The sequence below is a fragment of the Tubulanus polymorphus genome, chromosome 3 (assembly GCF_964204645.1).
Source record: "Tubulanus polymorphus chromosome 3, tnTubPoly1.2, whole genome shotgun sequence".
Classification (NCBI taxonomy): Eukaryota; Metazoa; Nemertea; class Palaeonemertea; order Tubulaniformes; family Tubulanidae; genus Tubulanus; species Tubulanus polymorphus.
In genome coordinates, this window is record NC_134027.1 from 23,803,380 (window position 1) to 23,828,750 (window position 25,371).

The 25,371-nt window shown below is 40.2% G+C and overlaps 1 protein-coding gene across 1 annotated transcript in view; it reads left to right on the top strand.

Annotated features, from left to right (window-relative positions):
• The first annotated feature begins 848 nt into the window (after positions 1 to 848).
• Positions 849 to 25,371, top strand: part of LOC141901511 (dynein axonemal heavy chain 5-like) — a 60,614-nt gene continuing 36,091 nt past the window's right edge. Inside the window, exons 1-28 of the mRNA XM_074788796.1 lie at positions 849 to 896; positions 3,658 to 3,792; positions 4,901 to 4,988; positions 6,202 to 6,255; positions 7,355 to 7,515; positions 8,140 to 8,344; positions 8,570 to 8,733; positions 9,259 to 9,435; positions 10,002 to 10,115; positions 10,611 to 10,718; positions 11,351 to 11,660; positions 12,103 to 12,239; positions 12,849 to 13,077; positions 13,730 to 13,911; positions 14,431 to 14,637; positions 15,219 to 15,536; positions 15,969 to 16,119; positions 16,673 to 16,930; positions 17,460 to 17,887; positions 18,503 to 18,704; positions 19,164 to 19,399; positions 19,960 to 20,178; positions 20,748 to 21,049; positions 21,560 to 21,800; positions 22,417 to 22,770; positions 23,345 to 23,508; positions 23,928 to 24,135; positions 24,782 to 24,943. Coding sequence (XP_074644897.1) covers positions 849 to 896; positions 3,658 to 3,792; positions 4,901 to 4,988; positions 6,202 to 6,255; positions 7,355 to 7,515; positions 8,140 to 8,344; positions 8,570 to 8,733; positions 9,259 to 9,435; positions 10,002 to 10,115; positions 10,611 to 10,718; positions 11,351 to 11,660; positions 12,103 to 12,239; positions 12,849 to 13,077; positions 13,730 to 13,911; positions 14,431 to 14,637; positions 15,219 to 15,536; positions 15,969 to 16,119; positions 16,673 to 16,930; positions 17,460 to 17,887; positions 18,503 to 18,704; positions 19,164 to 19,399; positions 19,960 to 20,178; positions 20,748 to 21,049; positions 21,560 to 21,800; positions 22,417 to 22,770; positions 23,345 to 23,508; positions 23,928 to 24,135; positions 24,782 to 24,943 — 5,562 coding nt within the window. The remainder of the gene's footprint in view (positions 897 to 3,657; positions 3,793 to 4,900; positions 4,989 to 6,201; positions 6,256 to 7,354; positions 7,516 to 8,139; positions 8,345 to 8,569; positions 8,734 to 9,258; positions 9,436 to 10,001; positions 10,116 to 10,610; positions 10,719 to 11,350; positions 11,661 to 12,102; positions 12,240 to 12,848; positions 13,078 to 13,729; positions 13,912 to 14,430; positions 14,638 to 15,218; positions 15,537 to 15,968; positions 16,120 to 16,672; positions 16,931 to 17,459; positions 17,888 to 18,502; positions 18,705 to 19,163; positions 19,400 to 19,959; positions 20,179 to 20,747; positions 21,050 to 21,559; positions 21,801 to 22,416; positions 22,771 to 23,344; positions 23,509 to 23,927; positions 24,136 to 24,781; positions 24,944 to 25,371) is intronic.

Genomic DNA, 25,371 nt, shown 5'->3' on the forward strand with positions numbered 1-25,371 from the left:
TCTGTAGTTGCTGCGATTCATAGATTAAGTATCGAAATGCGGAGTTGAAAATCGGTTCTTTTCGAATGATTTCAATTCTAAATTCATTGGCTCGAGATCAAATCATAACGGGACTCGTAAAACTGAAGCATAAAACCGACGAAGAAGATACACATTTCGATTGTTTTCTAGATACCAGCGATATTCATATACAGATCGTATGTTCACGATAGGATTCGCATTGTCTTGGACTGAAGAAGCTGAGCCGTCGCGCATTGTCAATCAATCAATTAACTCTATTGATTTACTTAATGAAGTATGGATTGTAATTTGAGATACTTATGTATACACGCATAATACAATATATAGACGTAGCACAGGTGGAAGTTATCAAGCCCGGCCATTCCGTTGTTCACACCTCTGTACAGAACCTTCTGAGGTCCCCGCTCCTTGCTTTTTCGATGCGCACTTGCTGGTAAACTGTCGGGATTATCTCTCTTGGCAACTTGGAAGGATTAGCTCATAATCCCTTACAGGAAGGATTACCTAATCATAATATCTTAAGGAATATTTCACGGATTTGTGTACAACTTGAATTATATCATTATTGAAATATTTAGAATCAAGTAAAGTGGACTTTTTGAACATTTTTATAACTTAAATCATTTCAATTTCGTAGTGAAAACTAACGCGCGAACGATGTAGATCATTTTTCCTTGTTCTGAACTAGTCGAGTGGTAGAATTGAACGGACGTTCGTCGAAGTTGAACATTAGTTTATAGACGATCAATTGAAACGTTCATTTTCGTTGAACGCTACTGCGGGATATTATAGCGCGATCGGTCGTTAATTCGACGATCCGCAAAAAAATGACGAGTCAAAGAAGAGGATCTTTACTAATCAACCCGAAAATAACCGTACGTATTCAGTGTTTTCAATAAGAAATTAACAGCCAGGTCCCTTTGAAAAACCAGAGGGTCCCATAATATGTCAGTCCTAGAAATGAAAGCTGTTTTAAAAAACAGGCGGGTCCTTTACAACGACAGACGGGTCTGGGACCTGGGACCTGGCTCTTATTGAAAACACTGCGTATTTTGAGGAAGATATCGACGAGCATTTCGGAAATTCTTTCCGGGTCAACGCGGAACCATTTGTCATTTCGTTGAAGTATGGGGGCGACTTGAAAAACACATTCATTTCACGTCAATTTTTCCGAATGACATTTTATTTACGGGTAGGTTATTTATAGGTAGGCAACGTAGCGCGCTTACAGTGCGGTATGACGCTATCGGAGTTGCCATGGCGATGCGTAAACAATGTTCGACGCCGCGGGACCGCAATCTAAATACGTCCTGTTTTGCGCTATTCACAATCTCGAGTGGAGATCTCGTGTCCCCATAGTAAAATCATAACATAGTTTTATTCGAGTATGAAATGAGTTAATGATTGTAATGAATAAATAATCTGAAGCCACTTGGAAATAAATCTAGATATGATTTAAGAATCGATAATAATAATAATAATTTATTGAGCCTACAATATTATATACATTCAGTATGAAATGAGTTACCTAATTCTAGGAATGATAGAAATACCCTGGCCTCTCTTTTAAGCAGGGAGGGAGTGAGGGTTTCGTGGGAATATAGATTAGGTGGAGAGGAGAGAATCCCACAATGATAATAAAAAGTCCGAAAATGAAACTTCGAGATAGTAGTTTATTTCAACGTTTCGACTATATCCTAATAGTCATCTTCGAATGTTATAGTCGAAACGTTGAAATGAACTACTATCTCGAAGTTTCATTTTCGGACTTTTTATTATCATTGTGGGAGTCTCTCCTCATCGCGTCAACACGGATATAGTGTTCTACCAATCGTGATAGATTAGGTGGAACTTATTTATGGGCGGGAACCAATTTGGGAAGTTCGGGATCCTACCGATAGAAAACTTTTGAAGATTTTTAGGAAGTGTTTTAGGTTTAATTTGGCAGTGATTTTAAGAGGTACTCAATGAAGGAACAAACAAATGCTGGACTGTGCGGGACAATCAGTGATGATAAGATGTACAATAGAATCCGCTTAAATCGGATCATCCCGGGGCCAACAAGTTTCATCCGGTTTACAGGAAATCCGGATTAAAATTCATTTCTTGTATAGTAATGAACAAATGTACTGAAAATAATGCCCGGATTAGATCATAATCCGGATTAAGCCGATCGGGATTAAGCAGGTTTGACTGTACTCTAAAAATCTTCTTTGATTAAAGATATTGGATCTCAGGATTTTTTTTTTGGGGGGGGGGGAGGCGCTTTTATAGCCAACGTGTACCTTAGAGAAAATACTTGACCCCACGGGATCCGAGGTAAACCAAGTCTACTGACGTTACTAATGACCACCTGATAATTCAATCGATTCAGTATAATCAAAATTTGCGTATTCGAATATTTGATCGGCGCGCATTCACGGCAAACGTACGTGTACCTTATCCGGCAAATATTGCTTAAATACAGTTGAAATAAGCCTAAAATTCAATACCGACCATAGAATGAGAACTGTCGACGAATACCAACAAAATAAGGAGGGAACGTGTTATATTTACTTAGAAATCTAAGATTTTAGTAAATTTTATGTATTTACACGCGTATAGTGTTTGCCATTCGACCTCTTGCAGTAAATTTCCTATATTTATACGCGTATGCTGTTTGCTTATCGAAGTACTCGAATAAAGCGCCGACTCGAAGGGGAGCGCGTTGTCGTCGGTAAGCGCAATCGAGTCTAATACGAAACTATTAACGCGACTGTCGGATCTGTCGCTAATCGATTCCGATTGCCGGAGCCCGACGAGAGAGAGAGAGTCGTATTCATTATTCTCACTTCGCCTGGTTGTTAAGTGACGACTGCTGCTACGATTTAGGAGATTTATACGCGTATTCGTTAGCGCTGGATAGCGAAAAAAGCTTATTCGATATTTCTGCTTTCTCGATTACGCGGAATGTGTTGTTGAATTGTTTCTTTTTTTTCGTTCGGGGATTCGGTGATATTTTTTGTGATTTCTTTGACCGAATAAGCGATAGAATCGGCGAATATGTCTTTGATTACTAAAAAGGATATCAACGAATATAAAGTAAGTGCTCGGTTGGAGAAAATGTCGAGATTGGTTTTCGTGGATGTTAAGTTCGTTCAGGTATATGATCAGATCGTCAGAGGCGTCTGTTATGCTTCTGTTAGTGAAACTAAGATCGTTTGAAAGTCATTTACAGTTTGCATCGATGATATTTTACACGACGAAGTAACATCAGTTCATTCTTCTAAATGAATCATACCATGTTATGAGGGAAACTAAGTGTGTTTGAAAGTAGTCACTCGGTCAGTTTTTTTTTTTTAACACCCTCATTCTGCTAAGCGCCATATCAAATCCGTCTTATTTCAACCAGAAAATTACGCAGTATCATCGTGTGGATTGTCGGTTCAAAATGAATCATTGCATGAAGCCATGCATCCGTTATCCGATAAGGGGACCTGAAAATATCAGCAAATGACAGCACTTGGCACTGCGGACTCAGTTTTGGTATCCGCAAAGATGAAGCCAGCTTCGTGATTGTCGCAGGCATCTGTAGCGCTATGTTTTCAAATTTGTCTCTATATAGCGTAATTTGTGCGAATTCGAATGTATTTTCAGCAAAAACTGAAAGAGGAAAGAGAAGCCAAAAGAGCTCAGTTGGAACACACGCATAACTATGTATTGCAAACGGTTGCGGATAGTCTGGGCATCGAAAGGTCTGAAGTGGAGGATGCTATACTCGAAGGAACTCAGGTAAGGGATGATTACTGAAGTTTGTCGGTGCAGGTATCAATCTCAGACATTTGATACTTTTCATCACGGTTCTTCCAATTTTTGATTGCCCACACTTCACATGCTTTCAGCGACTTAACCTAAGACATTTAGATTGAAAGTGAACTACAAACACCAGACATAAGACATTTTACCTGCACACTTTCAAAAACTAATCGGCCACACTTCACATGTGTTCAGAACTTCACCTGAGACATTTTTAAATGAAAATGAACTACAAACACCAGACATAAGACATTTTATCGGCACACTTTCAAAAACTGATCGCCCACGTCATTTCACATGTGTTCCGAACTTCACCTGAGAGATTTTTAATTGAAAATGAACTACAAGTACCTGACAGATATTTTATCAGCACACTTTCAAAAACTAATTGTCCAGACTTCACCTGAGACATTTTCATTGAAAATGAACTAAAAACATTCGAAATTTGATCAGCACACTTTCAAAAACAGATCGTCCACACTTCACATCTATTCAGGCCTTCACCTGAAACATGATTTAGTTGAAAATGGACAACGAACTCCGCATATTTGACATTTTATCGACGAACACTCACTTTCAAAAAATGATTTCTCATCCTTCGCACTACAACGGTGAATGTCTTTAAGCTGTGGATTCATACACCTGAATATTGATGTTTGATATGAGACATTGTCTTCTGTCATACTTCTGTACTATTTATTTTAATTCATTTTATTTATTATAGTGACATGCACATTGTCTATGAAAATAAACAGAATATAAAGGTTTGGTGCCCAGCCCTAATTTAGACTTATAAGTCACTTTATACTAACGCATGACATAATATTACGAATATTCATAAATCTGCACATGTGTATACATATAAACATACATACATACTTACATACACACGCACACATACGCATACACATGTATAAAGATATTTCTACAAAAAAAATAAATGGTTACAAAATTGGGTTCAAAAGTAAATTTCTTTTTGACCACGCAGCAAGGAGAAAGTTGGAGAGTAAAATTTGATGACTAGACATAATTTGTATTAATTTAAAATGTTATAATCTGGGCATATCTCGGTTTTTTTTTTCAGATCGAGACGATGAACAATTTTTTCAAGGCAGACGGAGATCGTCAATTACTGTTTTATTACCAGGAACCGGAGCCAGAACGAGAAGCCGGTAAATAGATTCCACCGACTCGGAAGCTAACGCTGTTTTACTCATTTTATAATATATGAAACGTTACTAAAAGATCTATTCAAGTAAGAAGCTTCCAAAAATAATGATTGGATCTATGATTTGAGGTTTTAGGCAAAACTCACAAGTCGTAATCAGTTCGTTTTTGTTTAGCTCAGTCAAGCGTGAACCATGAACTCAAGATTGTTGTTGAACTGAGTCCTGGATCAGACCTGACTGTAGGTCAGCTCTGAATTCACAATTCGTTCATTTCCAATCGCTTTAACTCTTTAGGATCAAAATGAACTCACACCTGCATCCTGTTCCATAGTCGGGAGTTGGATTTAATTTTGTAGATTGAAATCAGTTCATTTCTAGTGGCTTAAACTCGTTAGAATTCAATTCAAATCATGACAATGGAATTGGGTGCAAGTGCGAGTTCAATAATATGAATATCAATTTTTCTTCGTTTTGAATGATCTTTGATTGGTACAATTTAACGATAACAAATATATTATACATATATATAGGTTTTGATAGAATTTTTTACTTAAACATCAATTTTATACTTAATTTTTCGTCACTTTTTTGCATGTTTTTTCTGATGTTAACTTTTAAAACGGTGTTTTTGCTTTTTAATCTAATGCTACATTCTCAAGAACTGCTCATCAACACAATTCTGTGAATGTTACGATATATCGGAAATTTGGTGATATGAAATTTTCAATCAAGTTTTCGGAATACATACATGTCAGCTCCTCCCAGTGACTAAAACAGACACTTGATTTTTATGCCTAGTGCGCAAAGCAAGAAATTAACATGAAACGTGTTTATTGGTTTGTTCCGTGGCTGTTTGCATCGCTCCGATACAAGACACAATGTTTATTGAAACATCCAATTGCTATATGCGACATCAGAGCAGCTGAAATAGAAACACCAACTCAAAAGCCAATCAGCGATAAGGAATGGATCACATGACTGATAGAAATAAGCGCCATTTAGAAATCATGTGAAATTATTACTTCTCATTAATAGGTAGTGCTGTAGGTTTGTTTTGGTGTTTCTTGTTTCCATGCATGCGATAGTGGGTGAACTAAACACAATATCTGTTTCTCATTTCGAGGTTAGGCTCTAACGAATTCGACGAGCAGTTCTTGAGATCGGTTAATTCGTAATCGTTTGTTTTTTTAACCCGTGATTTGGCTTAACGTTTCAGCGGTAGAGTTCCGAATTACTCAAGCTGAATCTTACACTAGACGCAAATCCCAAAGTAGGAACTCACTGGAATTTTATATATATATATACTTGATATTATGTACATCATTACATATCGCATAGTCAAATATACATATCTCTATCACCAAAAATGAATCTGACGATTTCTCCTGCTGTCACTTAAGGATTCGCTTCTCTTTCTTGCACCCTTTCGTATTATCCCCTTACTCTGTTGTGGGCGTGGTTTAATTCGAGGCATAACGAATAAAGGTTTTTTGCCTCGTCATTCGTGCCCTGATTGTCACCTCGATTGCGAAATGCTATCCTACTCGGTACAGTTTTAAATCGCTTTAGATAAGCCGTAGTGTTCATGGATTTTGTGAAAGTTTCTTTTATTGAAACATCTTATTATCAAAAATGAAATTATTTTGCTTATTGATAGCAATCAGAAAAATCGATTGAATATGTGATTGTCTCATATAGCCTTACCTAGTGATTCAATCTCTTTTTCGTACTGTCTTTCCTCCTCCCCTTCCTTTTCTCTTTTCCTCGCTTTTTTTTGTATCCTTCATTCGTGTTTGAGACTGGTGCACTGGTTGAGTAAAATATAAAATGCACTTTCAGCATTTTTCCTCTTTGATATGGACAAATAATCTTTTCGAAAAATGATAAATCCTCAAAATCGAGACATTTTTCCATTTTGTCATCGTAGTATTTGATGTAAGAAGTCCCCAGGCCTGTACCATGGGAGGTTCGAACACCATCGAACACCATTTTTGATTCAAATATGCATTTAGTGGCACGAAGTAGCCACCATGCAACAAACATTAATTGAGCATCAAATTTTCAAGATCCCCTTTTTAGTTCCAACCAAGTTTAGAACGAACCAACCCACAGAATCCTCACGCTTTAGGCCTGCGTCCTTGGAATTCAGAATTTCTACGATATACGAAAATTAGAATTTAAAAATTGTGAATGAAAATTATCAATTTCGTTTAGACCGCCTTGTTAAATCTGGACAAATCCAAATTAATCCATGACAAATTTTATGTGTAAATTAACTTTAATTTTTGTTTTGATTCGAATAAGATTTAGATTTTATTTCATTGAATTTTCAATATTGATATTTACGGTTTTCTTTCATTTCATCGTAGTCGACCATTTGCGTTTGGGCCCGCCGACCAATCGGCCGCTGAAGTCGACGAAGCCGAAGGTTTTCGTCACGTCCGGCAGAGACGCGCCGCTGCACGGGAAATGTTTGATATTCGTCAGAGATAGTCCCGGGACTGTCATCAACGACCAAAACATCACCAAGGTAACGACTCCTGTGAGCTGGCCTGAAAATTGCGCGCTCGACAAATTGCCCTTATACTTTTAATGGTTCTTGGTTCGAACTTCAAACTGTAGTTATCATTTTTTGTTGCTGTTTATGCCCTGTTGGATAGTGACAGGAATACAAAACGCGTAATTTGAACATAAATATGAAAGACTTTACTGAGTTTCTTAGCGTTACAATTAGGGTTGAATACTGTTTAATTTGAACGGAACTGTGAAAGGTACAGCTGACCTGACTATAGGACTACACTATTTGAGGGTTGAAGTTACTACTGTTTTGGGAGCTTATGATTACTCCTAAGAACATCAGATCTTAGTAAAATCATAATGGTTTTTAGTTCATTTTCGATTAAACTATTTTTAGATGTTTAATTGTGGTAAAAACTAGATAGTGTATTTAGTTAGGTCTAGTATACTATACTATAGGGCTCATTTCGGTCATGCCAACTGATGTTATCGAATTTTGACCCAAAAGTCAGTAGCTGGGTTCCGCCCCGGGAGCTGGGCCATAACTTAGTAAAAGAGATGAATAGTTAGGATGCATAATTTCATTTCCAATTTTGTTCATAATGGGTTTCAATCTTACTGTACTGTATATTTGCAGGATGTGACGTTCACAGTGTTGGACACGTCTGCCGGTACGAACGGACACGGACTGCTGAAAGGCGTCGAGAGTTTGTTGTCGAGCGTTTTCATTCCGTCGCTGCGAGAAATGGAGAAAGGTTGGGGCAGTCTGAGCGGGCCGGAAACGCTTCAAATTCGAGCCGATTTCCTCAACACTTTGGACTCTTTTGTCTCCGTCCTGATTGGTAAGTATCGGTTATCCTGGAGCTAAAACTCGCATACAGTTCCGCTGTGAGTTGTGAGCTTGACTAATCACTCGAAAGATCATTTTTGATTACTTGAACTTCTAGAATCAAATCTGCCAACTGTGAACGGATATCATCGAGTCATATATTTAGCCGATTCCTATGACAATGTATTGGTTTTGATAACGAGTCTTGACAGTGATATTCGGAATTCGGTGTTTTTAGGTGCGCAGGAAAGTTTGGACGATAAAGTATCGTTGAAACCGTGCGAGACTTACGATCTGTCCCGTCTGCAGACTCCGTCCGATTGCATCGCCGTCGCGAACAGCACCGAATCGCTGAACGCTATTGAAGATTGTATGGCTGTCTGGATTAAACAAATTGAACAGGTATTGAGTGAGACATAGGGGGAGAGGTGAACAACAGCTGATTGGTCACTGATCTTTAAAATCCTTATGGCAGCATAATTTCTTGGTTGAGTGTTCTTCTCTGGCCTCTTCCCGGGAACATGAAACTTGAACTTGCTGATAATGGCCCATGGACTCTCAAACGAGTTGTAGAGTTCATGAGTGGCCTGAGTGATTGAAGGGGAAGATACCTCAAACCGGTTAATTATGCCGTGAGTGGCGCTCAGCAGGTTGAAGGGGGAAAAGAAACCTCAAACCTGCTAATAATGCCCTAAGTGGCGCTTGGCTGGTTGAGGGATGTTGATAAGATTAAGGTTAGCTTCAGATTAGGAGTTAAGAAGTTAAGGTTAGCTTAAGAGTTTAGAAATTAGAAAACTTTGAGTGTATTCTTCTGAATTATGCCCTCATTACAAGCAGAATTTTCAAACTGTTCTTAATTTCAAGCTGTACACATATTATTGATTTTTCATATGTAGCCAACATGATAGATCGTTTATTTTATCGCAGGTTCTAGCCGAGAGCGAGCAGATGAGACGCGAGGCAGACGACATCGGACCGCGAGCCGAACTCGATCACTGGAAAAAACGAATGTCCCGTTTCAACTACCTGCTCGACCAAATCAAAGGTCAAGAGGTCAAGGCCGTTTTGGGCGTCTTACAAGCTGCCAAGTCGAAGACGATTCGGGTGAGCATGGTCGGGCCTTAAACGAATAACTTGAGCATGGGCTGTGGTTATGTTTCACTCCTAGTGTGGTGGGTTTGTAAGGGGCACCGAATCAAAACAAATCAGACCAAGTGTACCAAACAAATAAGAAATGCGAACAGTCCCTATTTTAACCCTTTCAGTGCGTCTACACCGCAGTGCGGTGTATAAGTCAGTGATAGATTTTGCTAGTACACCGCACTGCAGTGTATTGATGTAATTAGTAATTATCTCTTGAAAAATGGCAGCACTTGTCAGACATAGTGAAATACTAGTAACTAACGATACACCGCACCACGGTGTAGACGCACTATAGTGGTATTCCCGTTATTCAATACACTAGGGCGGAATTTTTGAAAATTTTCAAATTATCTCTAGCACTATAGGGTAGTAACTAGTCAGCACTGAAAGGGTTAACGCAAAATAAAAGACTTTTTAGTGATATCCATGGTGGCTTAAGAAAATTAGATTTGATCGTTGAAACAGCGGTCTAACTGTATCCCCATACGTGGTAAAGAAAAGTTAGTAATTTAGATATTTCATTTCAGACTTGGCAAGAGTTGGATCGTCGAATCACTGACGCGGCGAACGAAGCGAAAGACAACGTGAAGTTTTTGTATACGTTGGAACGTTTCTGCGATCCGCTGTACAACAGCGATCCCGTAAGTATTTCCAACTCGTCAACTAGTCTTCATAACCGTCGGGGCCAAATTCAGTTTTCGTATCTAGTCGACTAGTGGTCGGAACTAATAACCGAATGTGTTTAATTTACGAACTATTTCTGGAATATAGGTCCGACTAACTGAAATTCGGTTTCACTTATAGTTCGACTATAGTCATCTAGCTTTGATAACTGAAGTTGGCCCAGGGTGTCGCTCGGGCTGGTGTTATGAGAGAAAAATTTAACCCATAACTGAGGATCTGAGTCAAATTCAACCTAAAGACACAACTGTGGAACTGGGCTTCGAGTCGAATTAAGCCCGCACAACTGTGGAACTGGATTCCAAGTAAAATCAACCCCACACAACTGTGGAACTGGATCTACAGTCAATTTAGCTCTCGCGACTCTGTGGAACTGTCAGAGTTCAGACCACTGCGTGTTAGAGTGTTTTGAAGATGTTTCTGACGATTTCGTCCTGATGATTGTTCCATTCTAGGTTGGTATGTTGGAGGGAATTCCTGGATTGATCAACGCTATTCGAATGATTCATAGTATCTCGAGGTACTACAACACGTCGGAAAGAATGACATCTTTGTTCGTGAAGGTAAGAAATTGTCTACTACTAAATCAGCTTGTTACAAAACAGTAGAACCTTGTCCCAACAAACCCAGGTATACCGAATTTATGAGAATCTGAAAATTTTGAACCAAATTTGTGACAAACCTTAATCGATTTCATTGGTTTTGTACTAACATCGTCTTCAATCAAGACTGGTGACTGGTCTTAAATTATTAGATTGGTTATAGATCCACAATGAGCTTTGACTAGTTTTGGGGTAGAATGGCCCTAGATTTTCTCACATGTGCTTCATAGTTTGTTGTGATGAGGTTGCACCATTGCATAAACAAAGTGAGATAGTTACGTTTTGGAATAAACACAAGTTCACAAATCGAATAATCTATTCATATTCATAGATCACATAGCAAATGATCACTTGAATTTCATATGGGCTCAATCACAAAGAATTTAATGGCGCATGCTTTCTGTCCATATTTATAGATCACAGATCAAATGATCACTTTACTTTACTCTTATGTATATCCATGAATCACAAAGCATTTGATCACATGCGTTCTATCCATACTTGTAGATCACAATCAAATGATCGCTTGCATTTTATATGTACTTAATCAATCACAAGGCATTTAATCGCACGTGTCCAATCCGTATTTGTAGATCACGAATCAAATGATCACGGCATGCAAAGCTTACATCACGAACGATCGCTCGGAAACCGTCTGGTCGCAGCCGACGACGGACGTCATCGCGAAACTCGAAGATTCGATCAAACTCAACAAAGAGTATCAACGTTGTTTCCATAAGACGAAAAAGAAACTCGAAGAGATACCAAACGAACGGCAGTTCGAGTTTTCGGAGATGTACATTTTCGGCAAATTCGACACTTTTTCACGTCGATTGAACAAAATCATCGACATGTTTAACACGATGGAGGTTTATTCACATCTTTCCGATTCGAAAATCGAAGGTAATTCAGCTCAGCTAAAGAGCACGAGGTTCGAACTCGGGTTATATAGTTCAGACTCTGTTAAACCTAGCCACAACTATGAACTGAGGAGTACAAACAAAACCGACAACTGTAGAACTGGGTCCTGACTCAAATTGATTAAACCCAGCCACAACGATGGACTGAAGAGTCCAAACAAAACCGACAACTGTGGAACTAGGTCCTGACACAAATTGATTAAACCCACACAACTGTGGTATTCGATCCAAACCCAAATTGATTAAACCTTGTAGTAATCACGCTGATTACTCCCAAGAATAAACCGACACAACTGTGGAACTGGATTCAGAGTCAAACTCCCACAACTGTGGAACTGAATCCAGAGTCGAATTAAACCCATGCAACTGTGGAACTGGATCCAGATTAAGATAAAGTTAGTTTATTTCTATTTGTTCATGTGTAGGTATGGAAATGATGGCTGCTAAGTTTAACGTGATCGTCACGTCGATGAAGAAGAAACCGTACGACTATTTGGATCATCGTAAGATGGAATTCGATCAGGACTTCGAAGATTTCAAACGAGCCGTTGCCGAAATGCACGTAAGTTCGTTTTCACGCCGACATCGCAGTTCATTCTTAAAAAAGGGCGCTTAGGGAGGCTCACTGCAAACTCGGCCTTACTTAACGGTGTGTTTCTCTTTCCCCACCAGCGACACCAGTTGCAAAGAGTTGCGCATGTTCTATTTTCCTGGGTTTGGTACAGAGGACTTGCAGCCATCTACATCCGGGATTCTACATCCGGGGTTCTACATCCGGGATTCAACGACGCCATATTGTTGCTAAACCTACATTACTTACATATGCCAAACCTTCATCGTTATGTAAATCCTCTGATTATCTTTTCTGGTAATATATTGCCAGTCTCCGGAGCTGATTGGCAAACAAGCTATGACGCAACGTGTAAGACCTCTATACAGAGTAAATTTTATAGATTAAAAAAACCTCTAAATGCTGAATATCTTCATGCTCGGACTTAGTCATCAAGAATATTTTAAAAAAAAACCAAATGTGGCTAAATCAGAAAGCCTCATTTCGCAGACAAATTCTTATGATGTGACGAAATATTTGCAGAGTTGACTATTTGTTGTTATGCAGAGTTGTTACTATTTTACTGCTTGAAATCATTTCAAATAAATTTCATTTCGGCAGGCGAACATCGTCGCATTCATGGATCAACGATTCGAAAAGATCTCCAGCACGCAACGGGCATTGTGGTTGCTGCGTAAATTCGAACACCTGAATCTGCCGAATCTGGGAATTCAGGATAAGTACGCGCGCATCATGTCGCATTACGGACGCGACATCGAAATGGTGTCGAAGATCTATCAGAAGAACAAAGCTGATCCGCCGGTCGCCCGCGATCTGCCCCCGATTGCCGGTGAGTCTTCGTTTTCTGGTTTATTCGTGCCCAGCTGCATATATAAATCTCAAACGCGACTGGGAGTTAAATAGATTCATGAAAGTTGAAAACTAACTAGATTCAAATTTGATTTAAGTTTGTCTAATGCAAAAATGTGGAACTGTGACCCGAGTCAAATTAAACCCGCAACTGTGGGATTGAATTCAGAATCAAATCAAACCCACAAAACTGTGGAACTGGATCCAGAGTCAAATTAAACCCACACAACTGTGGAACTGGATCCAGAGTCAAATTAAACCCACACAACTGTGGAACTGGATCCAGAGTCAAATTAAACCCACACAACTGTGGAACTGGATCCAGAGTCAAATTAAACCCACACAACTGTAGAACTGGATCCAGAGTCAAATTAAACCCACACAACTGTGGAACTGGATCCAGAGTCAAATTAAACCCACACAACTGTGGAACTGGATCCAGAGTCAAATTAAACCACAACTGTAGAACTGGATCCAGAGTCAAATTCATCCCACATAACTGTGGAATCAGATGGAGAGTCAAATTAGACACAAACAACAGTTGTATTGGATTCACATCCACAATCAAACCCACAAAACTGTGGAACTGGATCATTTTTGAAACGCTAAGATTTTGCTTCTGCATTTTACAGGTAAAATTGCCTGGGCTCGTCAGTTGTTCCGACGTATACAGGAACCGATGGATATGTTCCAGCAACAAGTGCCGAACATCTTACAGGGAAGCGACGCTCGCAAACTGATAAAAAACTACAACAAACTGGCGAAAGTTTTGCTCGAATTCGAAATCCTCTACCATCGAGGCTGGCTTCGACAGGTAATGCGTAGTACGCTTGAATGATGAGAAGTCATGAAATTTTCTTTTACTCAAATTTTTAATACGTTCAAGCCGAGTTTAGTTACAAGGTTTTAACCAAATGATGAAAATGTTTGATTCTTAACGAATTACTCACAATCTGCATGCTCAGAATCAAAATACTTTAAAATATTCCCTGCTGGCTTGATAATACGGTGCCGCCCCCAAGTGCCACATGAATACAGTCATAGATTGGCACTGTTACAAAGTAAGCCTTTGCTCGTAATTGACCAATGATCGCATTGAGAATGAAGCAGAGTTTGGTCACATTGCCAGCCATTTAGGAACTGCGTCCTTCTTATATGCCAGAGTGCGAATATCTAACCGTAAAAAGGAAAAATTGGCTACAAACATATTTTTAGTGGCTCTGGTGTCGGAACCGGAAGTACATTTATATAGTATATAACGGCGAATGTGTTGATTTATTTCACAAATTTTTTTTATACGTATTCAATTTTTGATTACTTCAAAATTTTACAGGTCGACGCGTGTAAGTCGGGATTGTCGGCGTCGTTGTTGGTTCGACATCCCGAATCGTCGGAGCTGTACGTCAATTTCGACCCGCAGATTCTGACGTTGATCCGCGAGACGGAGTGCATGGCTCGCCTCGGTCTCGACATTCCGTTCGTCGCTCAGAACCTACGCGTCAAACAAGGCCTCTTCAAAGACAACTACAACGCTCTGCAGGTATGTAACGTCTTAACTCGGGTCGACTAAAATCCGATCAGATCATAAGCAGTCAAATTTGCAATTTTTTAATCGGGAACCAATCGTGAACCAAATCATAAAGATAGAATAAGTTCTATTTCCTACGGCTGATATTAAAGATTTAGGAGGTAGATTTAGGAGTAGTCTACAGTTATTGGGATATGAAAGTGATGCAGACGCTTCCTCGAAATTCGAACCGTTTTCCTTTAAAACTCTTTGAAAACTCCTTAAATTTGGTATTATCATTGTCATAACTATGGTTGTTATTATTATAGTAATCATTGTTATTATCATAATCATTATTACTCCTTTTACTATTATTGTATTCTATAACCTACTACATATCATTGAATTTGTTTTTCAAGGGGCCTGAACGTCCTAGTGATTGTACAGCCTTGATGGCTCTGTTCAGGCCCCTATCATCAATCCACTAATTCTGTCATGTACCCTAATTTGTAATTTTGTATTCAACCTAATTGATGATGAAATAGATATTATCTATTATATTCAGGATGTGAAGGGACCCTGCGTGTAATAATCGATCGGTTCTTTTCTAACAGATGATGCTTCAAGAAAACAAGCGAGTTCGCACGAAGATCCCGGTGGCGTACGACACGTTGATGGCTCCGCACGTCGCCAAGGTCGACGAGGTGATCGAGCCGGGACTGACGACGTTGATGTGGACGTCGATGAACATCGGCAACTACACGACGAGCGTCTACAAGGCGTTGTCCGATCTGGAGTTGTTGATGGACCGCGCGAACGACCTCGTCGAATTCCGCATCGACGCCGTTCTCTACGACATGGCGAACGTCACGCTCTGCGAACTACCCGAAGAGGAGCCGTGGACGGTCGATAAGTTCCTCGAAAATACGCAGGTACGTGGTGTGCACGTTTATTTTGGGTTGAGTTCAAATCCAAGATTCACAAATTCATGCCACATTGAACTTGTCGAATTTATAAACCAGTGTGGCTACTTACCTGGAAATTAGTGAAAAATCAGGATATTTTGTAAAGGATAAGTGAGAGAGATATGTTGAGATCATCAAATTGCGCATAAAATCAAAAAATTTTGTTAATGTTTTACCTACTTGACTGTGTTAATTGATTTGATTCTTAGCAGATCAAGTCTGGGAAACAATGTGCACATCAGGGAAAAAATCAAATAAAAGTGGCCACCCTGAAAAATTAATTAACCATTAGAATTGTAGAATTTAGAGAAAAATGAAACATTGGTATCGATTAAGTTTGAAATTGGGCAGAAAACTACCTGTACTATTTATTTATTACGATTATCCTAAATTTTACAGGTTCTGTGCGCGAAGGGAGCGCAGATATTACAGTCCAGGAGCATCAATGTGGAAGACGCAGCGAATGAACTGATCAACATGTTGTGCAAATGCGAAGAACCGGAAGAAGAAAAGTACGAGGAAGAATTCGAAACCGAGCAGGATGAAGACGGTAAGAGGATATTGGGGGTAGTTTCCGAAGAAATCAGGGGCCGCCTATAGAGAACAAAAATGGGGGTAGTTTAGAGATGGAATCAGGGGTAGCTTGCAGAAGAAATCAGGCGTAGCTCATAGAAGAAGAAAGTGGTAGTTTAGAGAAGAAATCGGGTTAGTTTAAAGAAGAAATTGAGGTAGTTTAGGATTCAGGGGTAGTTTGTAGAAGGGAAGCTTACTGAAGAAATTGGGAGTAGTTTAAAGAGGAAATCTGGGTTGTCTAACTGAAAAAAGGATAGCTTAGAGTTTGAAAATTCTACACTATCAAAACCTCAATTACTGTAGGAATAATGTGCTACTTTTCATCAGCCTTATATCCAGTTCATTTTTGATTGAATACAGTTTCAATAAAAATATCTTATGTGTCGTCTGCATCTTTTTGGGGAGGTATGAAAGAGCATTTTATACTCGTTGCCCCTTTGTGTCATGAAATTTGGCAGTTTCTGATGACTGTTGGTTTAGTAAAACTTGCTTCCATTCTTGAACAAATTTGAATCTTTCTTGACATTCAGCCGAAAGCGAAGGTCGCAAAAGTCCGCCGGGATCGAACAAAGGCAGTCCGAAACAGTCGCGGCCGACGTCGCGTACCGAGCCGGAAGATCCGATCGCGAAGAAGAAACGCGAGATGAAAGAAAATCTGGAAGAGGCAGCGATGGAGCTGTTGAATCATTTCAATCATCGAAATCTCGACGCGTTGTTGCGCGTTACGAAGAACACGCTGGAAACGTTGCGCAAGAGGATCACGTCCAGTTCGATGGTTCACTACATCGGTAAGTCTTCGGTAGAATCCGTCTGCTACCTGGAGCCACCCTCCTCAGACATTCAACAAAGTTGAAGAAAAAGCCACAATTATGAACATTTCGCCATTTTCGCCATCTTTGGAAGTGTTGCTAGAATTGAGTCAGTGCTCTCTTCGTTTTGTTTCATTATTGCGGATTTTCCCTCAATTGAATAACGAACAGTCACTTGCAGTATTTTGCAAGTAACCTGATGAAATTTCTAATGTGTTTCTAGGTGTTAGTTGGAATTATTTTCAATTAGAACTGTCTTGAGGTGAATGTCTGACGACATGTTGAAGTGTTGACGATTACTTTTTTACTCTGATGAAATGTCTAAGGCCTGGTGGTTTCAGTTAATTTTCAATTAAAAGTCTCTGAATTTCTGAACACCGGTAAAGTCTTGACAATCAAAGGTTGAAAGTTGGGTTCTCGGGGATAAAGTATCAAATGATACAGACAGAACTCCGCTGATTTAGTACCGGTGAGACTGATGACTGAAACCTGAGTCGATTTTTTTCAGACAATAAAGGCAGCGCGCAAAAAGACAACCATCCGTTCTTCCGAACGAACGCTGTTCTTCAAATACCGAATATCGTCATGCAGCCCGCTCTTGACGAGGTGCAACAAGCCGTCAACAAAGCCGCCCAGATGATCATCAGCGTCAGCAAGGGCGTGTCGCAGTGGAGCAAAGAACGCAAGATCGAGAAGGCCGAACGACCCGGCTCGAGCAGCGACCAAATGGACATGCGCCGCCAGAGCATCATGAGCGTTGCGTCGGAAAGTTCCAGGTCGGAGATGATGTCACGCGTCGGTCGCAAGGACGACTCGTCGTCGGTGCACATGCAAGTTCAGGTGATGCCGAAAAACTATCACAAAAGCGTTTCGGAAAACAAGGAGATTTCGAAGTTGGGCTCGTTGCTGTCGACGTCGATCAATTCCACGAAGAAGGTAAGAAATTTATTTTCAATTTTTGTTTTAAAAAACGCAGTTATGCGGTGGTGAGTTAAATTGAATTAACTTAAGGTCAACAATTTAACTCATGACTTGATCTGAATCAAACTTGGAACTGGATTCTGGTTTTGGAGCATCTTTTTGTTGTTTGGGACCTGGGGCCAGTTCCATAGTTAAGACTTAAGTCAAGAAGTGGTCTTAAATCTTAAGATTGGTCTTTAACTGTTAGATTAGCTGTAGAACTAAGATGGTCTTAGATTGGTCTTAAGTCTAAGCCATGACTATGGAACCGGCCCCTGGAGCTGGTTCCATGGTCATGGCTTAGACTTAAGACCGGTCTAAGACCAACTTAGTTTTATAGCCAATCTAACAACTTAAGACCAATCTCATGATTTAAGACCATTTTTGGACACAAAGTCATGACTGTACAACCAGCCCCTGAGTAACGTTCTTAGTTAACATTTTACTTATAACTTTGCAAAACTATAAAAATGAACTCACAACTATTGAACTGGGTCCACGAAATCTTGAGCTCTTGTACAAAAAATACCATGTTTTCAGAAATATGCCGATATGAATTTTTAAACATTTTTCATGTTTTATGTTATAAAGGAAGTCACGACGGCTCTCGAAAACTTCGCGCACTACAACGTGATTTGGGAGAAAGATCGCGAAGAAGACCTCGTCGAGTTCATGAAAGACGACCCGAAACTGTCCGAATTCGAAGCTCAGATTCTTCACTACGAATTCCTCGAGATGAAAATCATGGCCGAACCCGAGTGGTACGACGTCGGAGCCATCGCTCTTTACACAGGTAGCTACGATACGGCTGCGTCCGTATGAATCCCTACGACATCATCGAATCAACGTGATTCATGATTCGCTTGGTCGGGTAACCAAAACCAAGTAGCAGGGGTGGATCGGAGGGAAGGGTGCAGGGGTGAGGGCCCTCGATAAATGTCAAGACACCCTTAAATTTTCGTCGAAATGAAAATGGAATTATTTAACTGATACTTAAAAAGTTTTAAATCGTAGCTTGTTTTCTGTATTTCCTAAAATGAGGTAATGTTTTCCAATGAGCTTTTTTTTTCGGGGTGCCCTTTTTGATTATATGATAATATAAGCTCTCCTCACTTAATCAAACCTTAGATCTATCCCTGAGTAGTGCCATTGGCGGAATTTATACAGCCATCTTTTCCAGTGATAGTATTCTTGTGCGGTTGAATCCAGATTTCGAATTTAAACTTATTTCTACCTATCTCTCTTTATATAGAAAACCTGAAGTTCGGTTTGACGACCGAAACGAAAGCGTGGCGCATCCACTACGGAAAAGCTTGCAACACAAAATACCGCACGGAGATGGAGAACGTTTTCGACTTCATCGAAGACCACAGCAAACGACTCGGCCGTCCGATCAAGGACCTCGACGATATTCGATTCGCGATGGCCGCTTTGAAGGAGATTCGCGAAGAAGAAATACGCATCGACATGGGCATCGGCCCGGTCGAGGTTAGTTATGAAGGCCATAACTTATATGATTTAACTTTTTGGGTTACAGGCATGTGAACGTTACAGGGGCACAGGGGCGGATTGACGGGGTTCTGAGGGTTCTGGAATACTGTTGAGCTTGTTTATGCCCCTTGGAGATAGATGCCTCTAAATCAATGGATTTGACTTAAAACTAAAATGCCATCGTTTTGCATGATCTGGCGTAGAAAGTGCCCCTGAAAACCACAAGTTTGATGTAAAATGCCCTTTTTCGCCGTGATTTGACACAGAAAGTGCCCTCCACCATAAAAGTGAGTGCCCTTATATAATTCTGAATCCCTCGAGATGGGCCCTGGCAGGGGATGTGCAAATTCTTTTTTATCAAACAAGTCTATTAGATCAGAAAGATGAAAAGAATATACATGATATACGAAGTGCTGCAGGGCACATTTTAGGCATCGAGTCCAAATCATGTTCCTCAAATCTGTTACTGAGATTTATGCACAGCCAAGCTTCTAGAAAATTTCTCGACGGTTTCGAAATATGATTCATTCGATAAATACGAAACGATTGTTTTTCAGGAATCGTACGCGATGTTGAACAAACACGAACTGCCCGTCGCTCGCGAGGAGGCCGAACGCGTCGACACGCTGCGCTACTCGTGGGAGAAACTGCAGGCGCAAGCGTCCGAGATCAGCACGCACCTGCTGTCGATTCAGCCGAATTTCCGCGGCGACCTCATCGAAGACGTTAAGGTTTTCATCGTCGATTGCGCGTCTTACTACGACGACTACAAGAGCGTAAGTGCAACTTTGAAATTAGCAATCGGCAATTTTATCACTATCTAGTGTCTATTACTCCTCAGAAAATTCAAGGGAAAGTCCATGTTTATCACCAACCGAATAGCTCATTTGCTGTTTATTTTCATGTATTAAAAGTTTGTGTTATCGCTATGCTTTCATATAAACCGCAATCACATGAGCATTTTTGGCCCGTGCCCAATTTGGCTAGACTTAAAACGGACCATGCCCGAGGCAAATTTTAGCACGAGTCAACTGATTGCGTTTGAATTGTATCTGGTATGGGAAAATGACCCACTTCACTTTGTTCAAGCATTGTTTAGTATTGAGTGAGTGGTTTGCTCTCTAATTAGGCACGGCCGAACTTGGCTCGAGCCTGATTCGTGCCAATTTGGCCGGGGCCAAATCATCTCCGTGTGATCGCGGCTATAGTCTGCTATAAGATTTGATGAGGTGGGCCATCAAAATCTTGACCTTTCGCTAGACTAGATGAATCCAGTGTCATCCGAATTAATTCGTAGCCTGATTCTTACTGATAAGCTATTTTATCGATATGTTGTTTGTTGTAGAATGGTCCGATGGTTTCAGGCGTTCAACCGCGCGAGGCGTCCGATCGTTTGATCATCTTCCAAAACCGATTCGACAACCTGTTCCGCAAATACGAGACGTACACCGGCGGCGAGGACCTGTTCGGCTTGCCGGTCACCGCCTACCCGGAACTGCTCGCGATCAAGAAAGAGCTGAATCTGTTGCAGAAACTGTACGGTCTCTACAACAACGTCATCGACACGGTGAACGGTTACTACGATATAGCGTGGCTCGAAGTCGACATCGAGAAAATCAACGTCGAACTGCAAGACTTCCAGAACAAGTACGTATGGAAAGAGCGCCTTACGCTGTTGATTTTCAACCCGTTGGTCCTTTTTTGGTCTTCAACATGAAAGTTTTCCTTGTATCAATGGGGAACCACAACATCGACAGTTCCATCACATCTAATGTACTCCAAATTAGTTTATTTTCGATCCATTAGTGATAAGTAGAATTTAGAAGTTTCAGTTAAAGTTTTGAAGATAAGTTATTGGATTTTGTTTGAAATGTAGATGAAATTGAAGCATGGTGGTAACGGAGTAACTATTTTTTCATATCTGTTTGATCCTCGCTCGCCATAGTAGCTTTTACAATATCCATTTAATGACAAGAATCACATTGATTTGTTCGTTCTCCGGTTCCCCAGTTTTTAGCTTAGATTTCACATTAGAATGAATTAACTTTCTGTGTCAATTCGTAACTGTGGAACCGGATCCTGAACTAGAAAAAATATCCGTACAAGATGCGGCATTTCACACTCGACGTTTGGCTGACAATATCTGTATATTTTCAGGTGTCGTAAATTGCCGAAAGCCCTGAAAGAATGGCAGGCGTTCGAAGAGCTACGGCAGACGATCGACGACTTCAACGAGATGGTTCCGCTGTTGGAGCTGATGGCGAATAAGGCGATGAAGCCTCGTCACTGGCAGCGAATCGCCGAGACAACCGGCCACGTATTCGACGTGGAAGGCGACAATTTCACCCTGCGCAACATTCTCGAGGCCCCGCTTCTGCAGTTCAAAGAAGAAATTGAGGTTTGTATGCGCTGTATTTCAAACGGCTGAACATATCGCTATGTTGCTAAAGTTACTGCGGACACAGTTTCAGAATTATAGTTGTATCAATCATATTGTTAAAGTCATCAGGGAATACTGATCGTTGACGTAATTGAGCATGAGGTCGTCTCATTAGTAAATCATTATTTTACTGAATCGTTGAATTCATTGAGAATGAGACGGTTGTCATTAGTAGCTGATTACAATTTTACTGAATCATCGAAGTAATTGAGTATGAGAAGAACTAATCATAATTTTACTGAATTGTTGAATTCATTGAGAATGAGACGGTTGTCATTAGTAGCTGATTATAATTTTACTGATCATTGAAGTAATTGAGTATGAGCAGAACTAATCATCATAATTTTACTGAATCTTCAAAGTCATTGAGAATGAGGCTCATCATTCTTAACTAATCATAATTCCACTGAATTGTTGAAGTCGTTGAAAATTAGGTGATAATCGTCATTTAGTAATCATATAACTAATCATATTTTTACTGGATTTTCATTGAAGTCATCGAAAATGAAAATCTCGATGTAAGTAATTGAGTAAGTACGAACTACACGTATTTTTCGATAATCTTTACAAACAGGATATTTGTATCTCGGCCGTGAAAGAGAAGGACATCGAAGCGAAACTGAAACAGGTCATCGCCGAGTGGCAAGGCCACGATTTCACGTTCGGCAACTTCAAATCTCGCGGCGAACTGTTGTTGCGCGGCGACTCGACCGGCGAGATCATCTCGCAGATGGAGGACTCGTTGATGATTCTGAGTTCGTTGATGAGCAATCGGTACAACGCGCCGTTCAAGAAGCAAATTCAAACCTGGGTCCAGAACCTGTCCAATTCGACGGAGATCATCGAGAATTGGATGACCGTGCAGAACTTGTGGGTCTATTTGGAGGCCGTGTTCGTCGGTGGCGACATCGCGAAACAGCTGCCTAAGGTGAGATTTAGCTTCGCAGAAACAACTTTTCAAATTTCGGGGGTCAGTCGCTCGAAGGTTGGTGAAAGATAACCAGTGGATAAATACCATATATATGATGTAGTTTTCATTATCACTAAGTCAACTATCCACTGGTTAACTCTAACCAACTCTTGAGCAACTGGCAACCGGGTCCAGATATGGTTTTCTTATTCGCTGGTTGGTGAAATGACACCTAGTCGTCCTACCACGGAGCGTGTCTAACATTAGGACATATTCTATCAAAGCTTAGTTGATTTTGGAATAACTTTCGTCTTCATCGACCTACCACATCCATAAATTAGACAAACTACACTAGATAAACTCAAATTGATGTTAAGGGATGATACACATATGGCTCAATTTCTATATGTCGATGAGTTTGAGAAATTGCGGATAGATTTTGATTGAATCCGCGATGAAATCCGGCACGATTGGTGTCCTAGTGCGCACGAGCAACACCTGGTGGATCCTCACTAGCCACGAGTCCTCAATACCAGATTGATCGAGGCAGAATTTGAAAACCAAACCATACGCTATGTTCTCTCGATTGTAGGAAGCGAAACGATTTTCGAACATCGACAAATCGTGGATTAAGATCATGACGCGTGCGCACGAGACTCCGAACGTCATCAATTGTTGCGTCGCCGACGAGACAATGAGTCAGTTGTTGCCGCATCTGTTGGAGCAACTCGAACTGTGTCAGAAATCTCTTACCGGGTGAGTGCCGCTGACTTCTTGGAAACTCCCTGTCTTTCCCTGTGGTGAAAAACTTCCACTTAAATTTGGTATAATAGAAATAGAAATCTTTCCTCAGTAGGCATTATCAGTGAATTTGAACACGAAATTTTTGACCTAAGATCTAGATTTCAAGTTGGCTTTGCCTAAATCTTAAAACGTTCTAGAACCAATCATTTTTGTTTGGGCAATGTAGATTATGATGTTTTAAGAATATTATTTTCTACTTCCCTGCATGATAAACGTGTCTCTTTATAAACGTGCCTAACTCCAATGGGTACTAATAGATCGTCTGCTATCCATTAGATGAAGTCTCTGTCTTTCATGAAGTCTGAAAATCAAGAGGTTAATCATGAAAACTATCTTCGCTAAATTTCTCCCCGAATTCTCTCTTTTTGCAGGTATCTCGAAAAGAAACGTTTGTTGTTCCCGCGATTTTTCTTCGTCTCCGACCCGGCGTTGTTGGAGATTCTCGGTCAGGCGAGCGACCCGCACACGATTCAGGCTCATCTGCTGTCCATATTCGACAACACGAATAAGGTGCAATTCCACGAGAAACAGTACGACATGATTCTCGATATTCAGTCGTGCGAAGGCGAGGTCGTCGAGGTAAGAGAAAGACGGTAGTGTTATTTCGGCAAATAGGGCCCATGAAAATGGACCTGACTATAGCTACTATTTGAGAGTAGTTTCGACTCTTTTCAAGAGCTGAACTTCTCGCAAAAATATCAAAATACAAGAACTATCATTGATAGAAGACCCACGATATTAATTTGAACAACTGTTATTTTTTTTCTTACGTTTTGGATTGATTTTCAAATAAACTGGAAGATGGGTGGAGGGATTCTACCTGAAGCATAAACAATAACAGTTGTGCAAATTGATATTGTGGTTTTCTCTCGATATTCATCAAGACTGAAAATAGTCTGAACTATTTGCATATCGAAATAACTCTTGAAATCGGAATGATTTCTAGTTCATTTTCAATTAAACTACTGTTTTTGATGTCAATATATATATTACGCTGATTTTTTGGTGAAATCTGCTACAATTCCGAGGTATCAGGTCTTCTGGTCTGTATATGTCTAATACTGGTATCAACGGAAATAGATGATCTGAGCTTTCTATGAAGTATAACAGTTTTGTACGAAGCCTGAAAGATAAAAGATCCTCCAAGATGGTTTTTTTTTCAATATGACTAATAGTTGCTTCTAGCTCGAACTTATCTATATTTGATCTGATGAAATTTTTTCAGTTGGAAAAACCGGTAAAAGCCGAGGGTAACGTCGAAGTGTGGCTGATGTCGCTGATGATGATGGCTCAGAAATCTTTACACGGCGTTATACGCACGGCTTACATGGCCATACAGGATACGAGCTTCAATCTGTTGGAGTTTTTGAGTATGTTCCCGGCTCAGGTGAGAACTTTTGAAATAAAATTTTAATCAGCCGAATGTTTTGAAATATAAAGTGCCTATCAACTTACTCATTATCGAAACCTTCGCACTGTGTTATTGAAAACGATCTGGATTCAGTCTGAATTCAGTCAATTCAAATCAACCGAGTATACCATGCCAGCGAAAAGTTCACTCTAAGTCGGTCGGTTTCATATTACGACCGGCCCATTTAGCCAGACCAAAGTGCCTGTTCCAGGTTTGGTATGAATTCTCTATTCTAGAATGGACCATTTCTTTTTGTGAAAAGTAACTTTGCTTTAATTTCCTGTCAAACGATGTTGCACCTTGCTGGACCAGTGATAACTGCTGAAAACGTCAGCATAACATTGATTTGATCTCAATTGGTCCATTCCATATAGAAGCAATAGTGTGAACTTTGCTTATGTGGT